The 16,451-nt window shown below is 46.9% G+C and overlaps 1 protein-coding gene across 14 annotated transcripts in view; it reads right to left on the reverse strand.

The window, feature by feature from the left end:
• Window positions 1-16,451, reverse strand: part of DGKG (diacylglycerol kinase gamma) — a 300,941-nt gene that overhangs the window by 14,245 nt on the left and 270,245 nt on the right. For 13 of the 14 annotated variants that reach the window (XM_053308427.1, XM_053308435.1, XM_053308434.1 and 10 more), the window contains 2 exons: window positions 2,639-2,759; window positions 972-1,032 (listed from right to left, as the gene is read on the reverse strand). In XM_053308427.1, the coding sequence (XP_053164402.1) occupies window positions 972-1,032; window positions 2,639-2,759 (182 nt within the window). Of the gene's footprint in view, window positions 1-971; window positions 1,033-2,638; window positions 2,760-15,978; window positions 16,391-16,451 lie in introns of those variants that run through there. The other variant, XM_053308436.1, reaches the window with a different exon arrangement.

A 16,451-nucleotide genomic window follows, 5' to 3' on the forward strand; every position in this document is an offset into this window, starting at 1 on the left:
TCAATCAAAACAAATGCTTTTCCTATTAGTCCTATGACTGTACAGTACTTATTACCCCCATAGAAACAGAAAAGTACAGTGTGGGTGTTTGAACAAGCAATGAGAGAAACAGCTCTGGTGCTATTTTCTTAGTACTAGTGGCAGACATACTGTGCAACACCCCATGGAACCAAAAGCAGGGCACACATGTCACTTCTGAGCCACTGTGCAGGCCATGCTCACTGCTTGTGAACCCAGGCCATTGGGAATAATGGCAGTAGTGGTGCAGCAGTGATTATATACTCTTGCATTTCCAAGCAGTGAGCACGGGCTGCTTGGTGGCTCAGAAGCTGTGTGCATACCCTCCTTTTGGATCTGCAAGGTGCAGTGTCAGCCAGGGGTAATTGTATGTACATTGTCTGTCCTAAGATCATTTGTTTTCAGCTGAAATGCCTGTTTGCAACATTCTGCTTTCCTCATTTATGTAGCAGAGAACACTGGTGTCCCATAGTGTTCTTTTAACATATTTTAATTTACACATCCTCCTTTGATCTTCAGATGGCGGACATTGGTGTGGGTACACTGAAGATACGCTGCCCGCCTCCAATAATCTCCATAATGCTACAGTGATGTACAAGAGCAATGATCTCTCCCTTTAACTTGCCTTTGATTTTCCATTAGGAATACGAGTCTGGCTGTCATTGCTGTGAATGGGCTTTGGGATATGACATCAAAGGAAACAGAAGCAGCATGTCTCCCTCTCCTAAAATTGTGACAGTCCTTTGATAGGGTATTTCAGATGTTTTGCTTCTTTGCTTTTATCAGAAATAGAAGCTTATTTTGAAATTTAGCCCTTTCCTAGGCACCACTACTGAGGTTTGGGTTCCACCCATAGCTCAGTCTTCAGGAGTAAACCTTCCACAGCCTCGAGCACCAACAGGTGAGCTCCATTCATATGCTCCTGATCCTTTACATGCAGTTCTGCTACTCACTGTGCAGGGCGGCTGCATCCAGGGCTCTCCATCCACTTGCATGGGCAACAGCTTGGTTGTCCTGGAAGCCACAAACAAGACAAAGAGAAAAACATCAAGAGAACAAAAAGGGCAAGCCAGGGCAAGCACTGCATTTCTCGTTACAAGCTGCTAATAACAGAGTTTGTAGCAAAGAGTTATATGCTGATCCTTGAGAAGGCTCTACATCGTCTGTGTGTGGTGCTTAGGAATTCTTGGTAATCAGAAGTCCTCACAATGGAGCAGAGCTGTCCTTAGTGTGCAGGGCAAGCAGGGCGACTGCCCCGGCCTCCACAATCCCTCCCCCATTAAAATTAACTGGAAGGAGTCCCCACACTGGCTGTTGCTTCAGGCCCTGAACCTGCCTCTCCCCCACCCCCAGGGCTCTCTAAGGACAGCCCTGCAATGGAGATACAATGGCTGGACAAATTGTTGAGGCATATATATATATATATATATAGAGAGAGAGAGAGAGAGAGAGAGAGAGAGAGAGAGACAAAAAGTTCTGTACTGGAATAGCGTAGATGCATAGCAAGGAAGAGATGTCAGAGACTCTCATAACGCTTTCCAATCTATACAGGCGAACCCTGGTATCCACAGGGGTTACGTTCTCCACTACAACTGCAGATAATGGAACCACGGATACCAGGTAATTGAGTCAATGGGACTCGGGGTGTTAGGTTCCTGGAGGCTCCAAAAAGCAGCGGAAATGGTGACAAAGGGCCCTGAAAATTATATTTTTAAAGATGCTCTACTGTGTTCCATGGGTCTCAAAGCATTCATCAAGGCCCCTCCCTCCACAATCTGGCATTTTTATGTGAAAAATTGTGGGTTTTAAACTTTTTAAAAAACAAACAAATGAGCCACAAAATGGCTCTTTTCCTCAAAATGGCAGTCGGAAATAACCTTGGAGGTCATTTAAGGCCACCCCAAACCTGCAGATATGTGAAATTAACACTTTGTAACCCACCCACCCTGCTGTGTATGTCAAGGTTGGGTGTCAGTTACCCAGCCACAGATATGCAAAACCACAAATATTGGATCTGTGAATGGCGAGGTTTGCCTGTACTGTGATTTCATACTTGGAGGAAATGGAACACTATCCGGAGCTCTCAGCAGACTGGGGCACATAACAACAACAACACCACAAACAAACAAACAAACTTTATTTCTTAGCTGCCCCATAAGAAACTGTTCACTGGGCAGCTCACAGCACAGTATTGAAACATTTAATAAAAACACATAATATGAGCCCCTGGTGGCGCAGTGGTAAAACTGCCGCCCTGTAACCAGAAGGTTACAAGTTCGATCCTGACCAGGGGCTCAAGGTTGACTCAGCCTTCCATCCTTCCGAGGTCGGTAAAATGAGTACCCAGAATGTTGGGGGCAATATGCTAAATCATTGTAAACCGCTTAGAGAGCTCTGGCTATAGAGCAGTATATAAATGTAAGTGCTATTGCTATAATACTCTAAATCATAACAGACCAAGGTGGAGGGATAAAAAATACAATACAAAGCAATTTAAAAACTCTTTAAAAATCAGTTTTTAAAGTCTTTTTTTTTTATAAAATCAAAATTTAAAATTTAAAACGCCTGTGTGAACAAAGGCACAGCCTTTAACAGTGGGACCAAGACCTGTGGTGGGTACCTGATGGTGACGGAGGAACACTGGGCAAGCCTCTTGCCAGCACTTTTCAGTCCAGTATAGATCTGCCCCATCTCCATAGCCCCTTCAAGGCCCACAACTTCCAAGAGCTGATCACTGAGATCTAATGAGAGAAAGGTGAGAATGTACATCAACAGCAGCAGCAGAAACAACAACAACAATTACTACCACCACTACTACGACTACTAAAAAGAAAAGTATGAGCTTTGCTTGCAGGTATAACAAAGAGTGGGGGGGACTGAGCAAGAAAAGACCTGCATGGGAGCTGAAATGGAACGGTCTGGATAAATCCTTTGATAGCTTCACTGTATATGCGCAGAAGTTTTTTAGCTCAGTTGCTGGCATCACCATTTAGAGGAATCTCTGGCAGATAGACTGAAGAGACCCTGCCTTTTGGAGAAGTGTTGCCAGCCAAAGTACTGATCTAGGGTATGGTTTGAACTTGGCACAAGATGCATCTACTGTGCTGAAGATAAACAGTTATGGGGCTGGATAGGAGATTGCCTAGAAATCCTATGTATGCTGCCTTGAGTTCTTGGAAGAAAAGTGGCATATACATGTCATACATAGACACATACATACATGCATACTAAGAACATAAGAACAGCCCTGCTGGGTCAGGCCCAAGGCCCATCTAGCCCAGCATCCTGTTTCGCACAGTGGCCAACCAGATGCCACTGGAAGCCACAGGCAGGAGTTGAGGGCATGCCCTCTCACCTGCCATTACTCCCCTGCAACTGGTACTCGGAGACATCCTGCCTTTGAGGCTGGAGGTGGCCCACAGCCCTCCGACTAGTAGCCATTGATAGACCTCTCCTCCATGAAGTCATCCAAACCCCTCTTAAAGCCATGGCTGTTGGCTGTCACCACATCCTGTGGCAGAGAGTTCCACAAGTAGATCACACGTTGTGTGAGAAAGTACTTTCGTTTGTTGGTCCTAGACCTCCTAGCAATCAACTTCATGGAGTGACCCCTAGTTCTAGTGTTGTGTGAGAGGGAAAAGAATTTCTCTCTCTCCACTTTCTCCACACCATGCATGATTTTATAGACCTCTATCATGTCTCCCCGCAGTTGTCTTTTTTCTAATCTAAATAGCCCCAGATTTTGTAGTTTTGCCTCATAAGAAAGGTGCTCTAGGCCCCTGATCATCTTGGTTGCCCTCTTCTGCACCTTTTCCAGTTCTACAATGTCCTTTTTTAGATGTAGTGACCAGAACTGTACGCAGTACTCCAAGTGTGGTCGCACCATAGTTTTGTATAAGGGCATTATAATATTAGCAGTTTTATTTTCAAACCCCTTCCTAATGATCCCTAGCATGGAACTGGCCTTTTTCACAGCTGCCGCACACTGAGTCAACACTTTCAACAAGCTGTCCACCACGACCTCAAGATCCCTCTCCTGGTTAGTCACCGACAGCTCAGATCCCATCAGCATATACTTGAAGTTGGGGTTTTTCGTCCCAATGTGCATCACCTTACACTTGCTAACACTGAACTGCATTTGCCACTTCACCCACTCCCCGAGTCTGGAGAGATCCTTTTGGAGCGCCTCACAATCCGTTTTGGATTTCACTACCCAGAAGACTTTGGTATCATCTGCAAATTTGGCCACCTCACTGCTTACTCCTGCTTCTAGATCATTTATGAATCAATTAAAAAGCACCGGTCCCTGTACAGATCCCTGGGGGACCCCACTTCTTACTTCCCTCCATTGTGAAAACTCTCCATTTATACCTACCCTCTGTTTCCTGTCTTTCAACCAGTTAGCAATCCACACATGTACTTGTCCCCTTATCCCATGACTGCTAAGTTTCCTCAGGAGTCTCTGATGAGGAACTTTGTCAAAAGCTTTTTGGAAGTCCAGGTATACCATGTCAACTGGATCACCTTGATCCACACACTTGTTGACACTCTCAAATAACTCCAAAAAGTTTGTGAGGCAAGATTTACCTTTGCGGAAGCCATGCTGGTTCGCTCCCAGCAGGGCCTGTTCTTCTAGGTGTTTTACAATTTTATCTTTGAGGATGCTTTCCATACTAAGCTAGATGGACCAATGATCTGAAGATATCTCAACCCATAATGCAGCTTCATGTTTACCTAGGAGCTGAAGTCTCAAAGCAAAGCAGGGAACACTAGTTCAGGGGGAGAGGAAGCAAGGTGTTAATCTGATAAGGGGCTGCTCCACATTTTGCCTGTAGGCTACTTTGGTTCTATTCCCACCTGGTTCCTCTCCTAGAAGTCTGAGCCCTGGTATGAGGGTCATCACATGTTCCATTTATCATTTGTGATGATTTGAACATTGTCCATATATGCCTGTAACACTCATTCAACAACATTCCAAATACTACTTCAAATCACAATGGCCCAGCTAGATGAGACAATAACTGCATTTCCCCAGTCAATGGCTGAGTTCATAATGGCCGAGTTCAGACACTATAATAGTGGTGGTTATAACTGCAGTATGCCTGAACATGTGAAACTGCAGTTATGGGCCAAAAGCTAACTCTGTTTTGCCCTGCCAAACTCTAGTTGGGACCTTTGGTTTTCTCTAAGCTTCGCTGCCCACAACTGTGGTTTTGCTGCCAAAGTGTTACGCCCAACAACAGACTCAGCTATAACCATGGTTTCACACCCATTTCCAAACCCCAATCATAGAGGCGGCGGTGCAGACCCGCCCAAGGACGTGGCTGTTCCATGATTTCGGCACTTCTCGCTGGCAGCTTCTTGGAAAACCCGACATACCCCTCCTGTCAGCCATGCAGCTATGGAGTTGCCAGGCGACAGGGATGCCACCACACCACATCCTGGCCAGCCTGTCCAACCACACAGCCGCTTGGGGGCATCCCCAATTCCCACTCCATCCCTTGCTTCCCCCACCCGGCAAGTGGTAGGGCGAGGGCACGGGATAACAGGATGGGCACTCAGTGTTTTGTGGTGTCATGCCCTCACCCACGGAGAGTGAAGAGGAGGGGGAAGTTGACAACCCTCCAGCAGAGGAAGAGGCACCTGAAGGGGAGAGCTCGACGGTTGGGCTGCAGGAGGCAGCTGAGACAGGCCAAGACGAAGCTCCAGCTCCAGAGAGGTCACTGGAAGCAGAAGAGTTAGGGGTGAAAAATCAGACCCTGAGCTAGAAGAGGAACAACCAGTTACCCCTCAAGAGTGAAGGTGTGCCAAACGCCAGCAGCAGCTGCAGCCACTGAGGTGAAGTCAGCGTCTTTTTAACAGATGAGATAAATGCTGAATCTCCAACAGCTGGCTGGGGGAGGAGAGCAATTAGCCAAGCACCATAAATTAGCCAGCAGACAACGTCCAAGCTCCTGGAAAGCAATGCGTTGCTTGGGCTTGTTGCAGACCAGCCGTTGGCTGCTTGGCTTTCCCAACTCCTTGTTCATACCCTTGAGACCCTGATTCCAGATACTAGAGACCTGGTTCCTGAGCCAGACATTGGGCTGCTTCACCCCACCTTGAGACCTCCCTTGACGTCGTGGGCCTTGGGCTCAGGACTCTTGGAATCTGGTGAGCGACCTAGGTGTGGAGGAGACAGGGTGAACTTGATTTTCGATAGTGATTTGTTTCTCTTGTGCTTTGTTTCAGATGCAGAAGGATCCCTAAGCTACCGACTTCTCCGGCGGTAACCTTGGACCAAGTCTCGGACAGACAAGCTCGTGACATGCTCCCCAAGAAGGGAGCAATAGTCATGTATGTTCACAAGCACAAACACTCCATGTGGCAGCACAAGCTGGACACCCCATCATGGCACTGGGAGGAGGGCAAATGGCTGGGGTTGGGGACACACACAAAAGGCAGACCCAAACAGGGAAGCTGGAGCAGCCAAGTTCTATTTTTTACACAAATGGGTAGGGAAGGGGGGCCCAGCCCCTTCCCTTGGGGTGCATGCATGCAATATTGGCCATACGTCAGGATCAGAACTTTCCTATGTTACATCTAGATATTGACCTGCCAATACAGACCAGAACTGCTCTCTCATGAGAGCGACAGGCCATAGCAGCATGCATGTGGGCTGGAGGGCTGCTGCCCTGGGGAAGGGCATCCCAGCAACACCTTTCCTGGTCACGGTGGCTGGGGGACAGCAGGATTAAAAGCACTCCCTATGGCAGTCAGGTCTGAAAGACAGGCCCCAAGAAGGGATTCCCAAGCAGCCAAGCTCTATTCTTTTCACAGAAAGGTTGGGGAAGCGCCCCCCCAGCCCCTTCCGGCCCCCAGCCCCTTCCAGGCCAGTCACCAGGGTCAGTCTTAGGTCAACAGATCCTTTTTCAAGGATACAGCCACCTGACCAGGGCTCAATGGCCAGACATGAGAGTCAAAGGCTATGGGGGACACCCACAGACAACTCATGAGAAGAACCATCAGTGGGGAAGAGGAGAGAATTGCCCGGTCAAATCTACAATGATGCCAGATGGTCCTTCCTGCACTAACACCTCCCTCACAAGAGTTTCAGGCCATGGATGCCCTGAATAGAGCAAGGATTTTTTCTGGATGGTAGCCACGGGAAGTGCCACCTCAGAGACCAATCTCCTTGATGTGGGGACTGCTGACAAACTGCTGTGAAACCATGCCCCCTGCCAGCCTGCAGGGGTGGCATGTGCACACTTGCCATCGCCCCCAAATGGACATCCCGCTATCTGAGGGGTGGCTGGAGAACGGGGGCTCCCCTCTTCTGTCAATACCCACACCTGTAGATCTGCATATGATGCAAGAATGGACCAGGACATGGGAGTTTTGAATGGGTGGAAAGGTCTGTGCTGGAGTCTATCCCTCCCTCACCACCGTATACACACCTGGGCAAACGCAAAGGGAGGATCTAGATGGCCTTTGAGTGTGTAAAAGTCTGTACAGGGGAAGAGGGTGGGGAGGTTTTAGGGAGATCTGGTCTTTTTTTTTTTATTACAATGAAAGGGAGGGGAAGTAGGGCCAAGCCACTTCCTAGGGGGAGGTTAAAACCTCTGGTTACTCATGGTCAAGGCATGACCATGAGTGTAGCAACAAAATGGCCACATGGATTATGCCCGCTCACGAGAGTATTGGGTCATGGGTGCTCCGAGAAGAGCTGTGTTGCTGTATGTTGGGATGCGGTGGGCTGGGGTATCCCTGAGACTGCTTTCCTGGTCCCGGGGACAGTGGCCGAGCTGCCTCAGAAACAAGCCCCTTGCCTGGCCATTCACACTTAAGCACAGGTGTACCATCACCAGCGGCCCCTGCAAGAGACCCAGCTGCCTCAGGGTCCGGGGAGCAGAAGAGAGTGCTTTCTCCTGAGATTCCCCACACCCGCTTATCTGCATACGGTGCACAGACAGCGTGAAACTGGGATTTCTCAGCTTGAGTAAATGTACTGTCCCATTGGCCCACTCCATGGCCATGCATGCCACCAGGCTATGGCATATGGGGCCATAATATCCAGCCTGAATCCAGCCAATATATTGTTGTTAGAGTGGTGGAAAAAAATATCCCTGAAATTGAAGCACTGCCTTGACGGAATATGCCTGGATCCTGAGCAAACAATCATGCGCAACGACTGTGCTTTTGCCAGTATGCCTAAGCAGCATTCATTCCCACCCGTAGGGATATCAGTAGCTGACATATACTGAGTCAGACCATTGATCCATCTAGCTCAGTATTGTAGACTGGCAGCAGCTTCTCCAGGGTTACAGTCAGGAGTCTCTCCCAGTCCCATTTGGAGATGCCAGGGAGGGAACTTGGAACCTTCTGCATGCAAGTATGCAGGTGCTCTTCCTAGAGCAGTCCTATCCCCTAAGGGGTTGTGCTGACATGTTGTCTCACATGTAGGAAAGTGCTCACATATAATCTCCCATTCAAATGCAAACCAGGGCCAACCCTGTTTAGGAAAGGGGACAATTCATGCGTGCTACCACAAGACCAGCTCTCCTGCCTTCATTCATTTCAGTGGGACTTTTGCAAATAACATCTTGTCGGGATGTCCTGCTCAGGAATGCTACTTGAATTGGCACTCATTTGTTGCAGGGCATCCAGACATCTTATCTCAAGGCAGCTCCTTCCATCTCTGGGATATAACATTTTTCCACTGCTCAAAATGATGAGGTGGCGAATGGTAAATAGTTGGGCCTTGCCTTGGCAACTCCTGCTGCTTGAACTCAGCTGTATGCATGTGTGGTCCCTGTTTTGTTTCCTTTGAGTTGCTGTGTGAGGAGAAAAGGCTGCCCCAGATTAGCCATGAATAGCAAACAAGAAGAAATAAATGTGAAAGCAGAGCAAGCTGGAGGCGTTCACTTATTCCACACCCAACCATCTGTCCGTGCCAAGAGAGCACCTGCAGCCCTAATAGCTGGAGTCGGTTCCATTTAGTCATTTCCCTTCTGCAATGCCCTCAAACCAGTTTGTTTAATTCCCTAAAGCTAAGCCTGGCCTGAAAGGCCTCAAGAAATCAGTTGGTGGCCTCAAAAATATCTCACAGTCTTCATTTCCTTCCTTTGCTCTGGGGAGCCCATTGGACTCATGTGTTGCTTCTTTGGAACATGCCACAGTCTAAAAGTTGATGCCAGAGTGATTTTCTCCACCGTGGCTCTTTTTCCAGAGACAAAGAACATCATTCAGTTGTGGAGAATTATTTGCAGTTCTCAGGCCTCAAAGGGCTCCGCTGCAGCATGCTTCTTTTGGTCACAATGAAGTGTGTGCTGACAAAGCTCTCTGAAGACTGGGCTGAGAGGGGATTGTATGAAGCTGAATTATTAAAGCTCTTTGTGGATCTGGACTGATTTACTAATAACGTGTGTTTGTGTACACTACAGATATAGCTGCTCCAAAATGCAATCTGTCATCGACAGTACCGGGAAGAATCCCCACTTGCAAGTCTTGTCCTGCTGGCTGATTTTCAGGTCAGTTCTCCCTTACCAGTGCAGGCATATGCAAAGGCTGCTGGAAGCCCCACTCTGCTGCTATGTATCAACTTGCCCTTGAATGTATCATTCTAAGAGAAAAGGACGAAAATGCTTGCCCAAAGAGAAGCCAAGAAGGGCGGCTGGATATGGCTGGCAGGCTTTCCGCTGCCAGCCGCTGCTTTATTGCTTTAAAGCTACAGTCCTCAAACAACTACCTCCACAATTTGGAGGCCCATTTGGAAAGAATGACTGGGAAATGGGACGCCCACTGCTCCAAAGGAGGATCAGGCCACAAGGCTTGCTTTCAGAGTGGTGCTGTAAATGCCTGTGGACCTTGCTGCCTCTTTGATTCTGCCTCTGTCCGCTCCTCTCAAAAGATTCTCTTGCATTAGTCACAATGGAATATTCTGGAGAGAGCACATTTTGCCACCTCTGCAACTTCCTTTCTCCTGCTCGCCTTGTAGCCTGTAGCTGTGTTAAAGCATCCTCTTCATTAGTCATTCCACCATGCCTGAGTAACACCTGCTGTGCCAAGCTCCTTCCCAATGCTTTCCGTTTTCTCCCACGTGTGCAGAGAGATAGGTCTTTCTCTTATTTTCAGCCAGGCAGCCTCACTGTCAGAGCATTTTGGAGAAACTAGTCAGACGATGATCTGTGAATCTTGAGCTTTCTTCAGGGCAGAATCTACCCTTTTATTTCCAGCAGCTCTGCTCTGCCCTGCTGTGCTTGCATCATCATTAGTTTAAGGCCATTAATATTTAATTTACAAGAGTCATTTGCTGTAAAGCCTCAGACTCATAGGAGACCAGCATGGATTCAGGGAAATTATGTAGGGGAGAATGGCAGTTCAGTCTCCAAATAGCAAAGCAAAACCAGTTTGGTGGGAAATCAGCAAAGCAAGAGGTCTTGAGACACTTCTTTAGTATCAAAGAACTACAAGGATTTATTTAAAGAAAAGGTTACAAACCAATGTGAAAAAGCCTGCAGCTTAATTTCAGCTGTAGCTCATGGCTGAAGAGAGAGAGAGAGAGATCAAAACAAACAGCCATCTCTGGAGAGACAAAATGGAGAATAACACTGAAGAACAAAGAGGGGAGGAGTCCAGCACTTTTTCCCATGACGCTACCCCCACCACAACCAGTGGTTCCTATGAGACGTTGCAGTTGAGAGCTGAAGCTGCCAGGATCCTAGCTCCAACACTCCTTCTCATCAGCTCATGCTGCTGTCTATAAGTCCGAACTTCTCTTTCAAGTTTTTGAAACAATCCCTGGGCAATAGCTTAGTTAGCACATCCGCTACCATTTGTTCACTTGGACAATACATCAATTTTACAAGTCCCTTTTCTTGTGCATCCTGCACATAATGATATTTTGTTTCAATGTGTTTTGTTCTAAATCTAATTTTCACCATTTGTGAGATCTGTATGCAGTTTTGATTATCCTCAAACATCTCAGTGGGTTTTGGTTCACCTATGTTGAAATGTGACATTAGCTTGTGCAGCCATGCCACCTCTTGACATGCTTGAGTGGCAGATACATATTCTGCCTCAGGAGATGAGAGAGCAACTATTGATTGCTTGCAGCTACACCAACTGACTACTCCACCACCATAAAAGAATACATAACCACTGGTTGACTTCCTGTCTGTTTGATCCTCAGCCCAGTCTACATCCATATAAGCTACTAATTGGGGTCCACTACTAGTAGGAAACTTTAATTTTAGATAGATTGTCCCTTTTAGGTACCTGCCTAGTCTCTTTACTAAAGTCCAGTCATCTTTGCTTGGGTGTTCCTACTTTCCTACTCAAGATTCCCACAGAGGCGGCTATATCTGGTCTTGTTATCATAGCTACATATAAAAGTTTTCCAATCGTTGTCCTGTTCTCACTGTTGTCTGGCAGAAGTTCACTCTCCTCCTTCTGTTTTAGGTAACCTGTTTCCACATGTGTACTCATTTCTTTGGCCTCTGTTAAGTCCCCAATACTCTAGCAAATCATTTATTTTCTGTTTTTGGTTAAGCAAATAGTTTCCATCCGTTTCTCTCTCTATGTGTATCCTAAGATAGTGTGAGACAGACCCAAATTCTTTTACTTCTATCTCACTATTCAGGAGCTTTATTATTTCAAGGCTGTCCTCTCTATTTTCATAACAAATTATCAGATCATCAACGGAAGTAAGTATATAGGTCCATCTGTTGTCTTTGAGCCTCGAGTACAGGCAAGGGCCAGCCTTTCCTTGGGTAAATCCCTCATTGACTAGCAACTGGTTTATTTTGACATTCCAGGCTCTTGCAACCTGCTTTAGTCCATAAATACTTTTTTTCAGCTTAAAGTTGTGTCATCGAGCCGGTGTCGACTCCTGGTGACAACAGAGCCATGTGGTTTTCTTTGGTAGAATACAGGAGGGGTTTACCATTGCCCTCTCTCATGCAGTATGAGATGATGACTTTCAGCATCTTCCTATATCGCTGCTGCCCGATATAAGTGCTTCCCATAGTCTGGGAAACATACCAGCGGGGATTCGAACCGGCAACCTCTTGCTCCCTAGGCAAGTTACTTCCCCACTGTGCCATTAGGTGGCTCTTCTGCAGCTTACATACAGATTTTTCTTTACCAGGTTCCACAAATCCTGGAGGCTGCTCCATGTAAACATCTTCTTTGATGTCTCCATGAAGAAATGCAGTTTTCACATCTATGTGACCCACTTGCATTTTCTTTGCTGCTGCAATGCTTAGGAGTGTCCTTACTGAGGTGTGTTATACAATGGGAGCAAATGTCAATTTTGTCATAATCCTCCCCATATATTTACAATAATTCCTTTGCCACCAGTATCGTTTTGTAATATGGACATCTCCTTCTGCATTTTGCTTAATTTTAAAAATCCACTTGTACCTCACAGTCTTTCTTCTCTCAGGTAACTCTGTGAGTGTCCATGTGTTATTTTTGTGCAATGATTCCATGTCTTCTTTTGAAGCTTTCTTCCAGTTTGTTGCTTCAGTTGCAGGTAAGTTATCAATTTCTTTCCATGTGATTGGTTCTTGAAAGCTTTCTCCCTTTTCTAAGTCTTTTATTGCTCCGTTTTCTCACTAGATGCACTTTGGAAACCACACACTTCTTTTTATATAATCTCTTCAGAGTTTCCCATATATTATTTGCATTTTCTTTGTCTCTTAGATGCATTAAGATTGGGCCACTCGCTGCCAAGCAAATCATCCGATACCTTTTCATCTGCTCTGTCCCATTCTTTCTTCTCCTTTCCTGCATCTGCAGGACTCTGGGTGTTCAGAGAACACTGCCAGGTCCATGACTCTTGAGGAGCAGCTTCATCTTGAAAGACCAGATGTCGTACTTAGGACTTGCAACTTTTCAGTCATCTGGAATCCTTGTGCTGTCTCAATTTTCAAAATGTTTCTCTTTACTTTACTTTCTATTTAACTCTTTAGGATTTTCTATTTTATTTACTGGCTCCTGGGCCCATAACTGTTTGTAGGGGGAAAATAGCAGTTCAGCCCCCCAATAGCAAAGCAAAACCAGTTTGGTGAGAAATCAGCAAAGCAAGAGGTCTTGAGACAGTTCTTTAGTATTGAAGAACAACAAGGATTTATTTAAAGAAAAGGTTACAAACCAATGTGAAAAAGCCTGCAGCTTAATTTCAGCTGTAGCTCATGGCTGAAGAGAGAGACCAAAACAAACAGCCATCTCTAGAAAGACAAAATGGAGACTAACACTGAAGAACAAAGAGGGATGGAGTCCAGCACTTGTATTCATTACTCGACTCCCCCCACCCCCGCAGTGGTCACTATGAGACACTGCAGCTGAGAGCTGATGCTGCCAGGGTTCTGGCTCCAACAAATTAAACACTGTAACCTTTAATGAAATTCACATGAAAAGCAAATTTGGGAGGAGCTAGCTGCTTCAAAATGTTGATCCGGAGTGTGTGCCATGTATAACTGACCCCCTACCCTAAAATTCATGTGCAGGTACTCCTTGTGTTGCAAACATTCAACTTACAAACATCAGTACATATAAAGCTCCATAACATATTACATTAAGGAAGCCCCCAACTTACAGATGCCAGCCCACACATACAAACAACATTGCTCTTTGGAACTATTTGTGTTCCAAGTTACAACCATCAGCTTAGAAACAAACCTTTTTAAAATGACCTGTTTGTAAGTTGGGGACTTCTTGTAATCATGTTAGGGATATAGAAGGATTGCTAAACTCATCTAGAATGCTAAAAAAGCATCATCTAGTCTGGGAGTAGGCAGCCTTTGCTCTCCAGATATTGCTGAACTCCACCTCCCATCATCACCAGCCACAATTTATTGTGGCTGAGGATGATGGGAGTTGTTGTTCAACAACATCTGGAGAGCCAAGGTTGCCTACCCCCAATCTAGTCCAACCAGAATGCACTGGTGGGATCCATCCATGAACCTGGACAACCCATAGCATAATATACCACAAGCAGAGAACAAGCACATCACAGAAAAGATGCCTGCAGGACAGATAGATGGAAATTATTAATGCAAACAAGCCAACCCACACATGACTGATTTTTTAGTAGTGAAAATGTAGTCACACTACACTGACACACTACACTGTCTGGGATCAGACTGTATTGAATAAATAAATAAATAGCGGAAGATTCAGTGTCATAATCTCAGTTTCCCGATTGAATCTTCCTGGGCATGTTGCCCATGCTCTCAGTCAGGTGCCTGAAGGAAAGGCAGAATATTTTCTCTTGGGATATCCTCACACTTATGGAAGGAAGCCAGCAGTCTTGGCCAATGATTCAGATCTGTTAATTATGCCTCTTGGGATGGTATGTAGTAAACTATTCCTAAGAGGGCTGTGTGAGCCCAGGGTGGGCCCAGCCGTGTCCGCAAATTTCAGGGTGAGCCCAACTGTGTCCCCCAAACCTATCTAGCTACCTGCCATCCCTTTCAGCTCCTACCTTGCTCAGCAAGCTTGGAATTCAGCAAGAACCTGGGAAGGAGCATCAAGTTGACCCAATGTGAGAGCAGAAATGAGCAACGATACTTCTCTTTGTCTACAAGTAGCTATAGTTCCTGCTGAGCTTGGCTGCTATGAAGTTGTACCTGTATGTTCCACCTGCAACTCAGTTTTCAAACATGTCATGAGTGCCTGATTTTGAAAACACCCAGCCTGAATCCCTCCTCTGGCCTCCCTGCAAAGTTCCTATCAGCCATATTATATCCATTCTAATATACTTGTATTGCGTATTTCTTTTCTAACTGCACTGATTGTAATAGGCTCAAAGTGCCTGTCTTGGCAAGCTATAAGAAGACTATTGCTGAATCTTAGGAACTGCTGTGTTGATGGCCAAAATCCTGCAGCTCCTCCTACTGAACCTTGAGAATGCAGACCATCACATCTATCTATATAATTAACTCTCCAAGACAGGGATGTGGCAGAAAGGAGGCGACTGGCTGACAGAGGGGGAGAAGGTGATTGGCTGACAGAGGGGGAGACGTGCAAGAGTTCCAGCCACGCATCCTGAGAGCACCAGCAACTGTCACCGCTCTGAGAAGGAGGATAGGTGGCGGATGAAGCCCTGCAGCCCTGAGGAGGAGGACAGGCTGTGGGAAAAGGCAGGCCGGCGGGTGAAGCCCCACCGGCCTGAAGCGGAGGACGGGTAGAGGGAGGAGGACGGCTGGCGGGCGAAGTGGCGGGAGGTGGTGGTGGCAGGACAGCCTGGCTCTGGCCCGCCCGCTGGGGTGAGATGGCAGTGGGCCCTGGCCCACCCGCATGGAGGAAGCGACGGTGGGCCAGCCTAGTCTGGCCGCCGGGAGGAGGAGGTAGCAGGACCGCCTGGCCCAGGGGGACAGCTACAGGGTGGGGGAGTGGCTGGCTGGCCGGCCGGCCAGAAACCTGGGCATGCCAGCATGGGGCGAGGGGGATGGCTGGGCCCAACTAGAGGCACAGATATTCTGTGCCCAGGCCCGTGTGTGCTCTTGTGAGAGTTCCGTGGAGAGAGAGTTGCCAGAAGCGCAGTTGCGGCCGAGGAGGGAGGGAAGTCGAAGTGGAGGCAAAGAAAGAAAGATTCCACCTTCCCTCCCTGGCACCTCCAAGATAGGGCTGAGAGAGATTCCTGCCTGCAATCTTGGAGAAGCCGCTGCCAGTCTGTGTAGACAATACTGAGCTTGATAGACCAATGGTCTGACTCAGTATATGGCAGCTTCCTATGTCCCAAGAGTGCACTGAGGGCCTTCTGTGCAGGCTGGAAGGAAAACCCTGGCTCGGCTATCCTCTTCACAAGGAGACTTGGCGGTGATGGATGCCATTGCTCAATGTCTGAGGGGAGACTGGCTGAATGGGTGAGGTGAGACGACTAGCTGAGGGGAGACTGGCTGAGGGTGTGAGGGGAGACTAGATGGATAAAGTCCTAGAGTGCAGATGCCCTGTGCAAGATAAGCTAGTTTCCTTTTTATCCCTATCAGTTTGGGATGTTATCTTCTATTTTGTAATCCTCTTTTGCTCTAACTAGTTTTGTTTGAAGTATTTCAAAATATTCATTTCTTCAAAGAGGTTTCCTAAACAATGTTATTGGGAGTTAGCATAAACAAGGTTACGTTCTGTGAGAAGTGAGTTAAATCTCAGAAGAGTTATCTTAGTCTGTATTGGGGAAGTCCCTTAGGAAAGAGAAGGCCCATCCTTTCCTACAGAGGACCCACCAAACTGGAAAAGCTACTCTCTTCCAGTCACTGAGGTGCCAACTCTTCTTTCCTGGTAGGTATCTTCTTCAACAGGTGAAAGTTTCCCCATCACTGCCTCTCCATAAAAAGCTTCAGATAATGAATTTCTGCATGTCACTGCAGCTGTTGAAGGCATAGGAGTCCTAACAGAAGAAAAGTGTTCCAACCTTAAGCCACAGTGGTGGACCACCCACCAGAGTGATA

This window comes from Hemicordylus capensis, chromosome 3, assembly GCF_027244095.1.
Source record: "Hemicordylus capensis ecotype Gifberg chromosome 3, rHemCap1.1.pri, whole genome shotgun sequence".
Lineage (NCBI taxonomy): Eukaryota > Metazoa > Chordata > Lepidosauria > Squamata > Cordylidae > Hemicordylus > Hemicordylus capensis.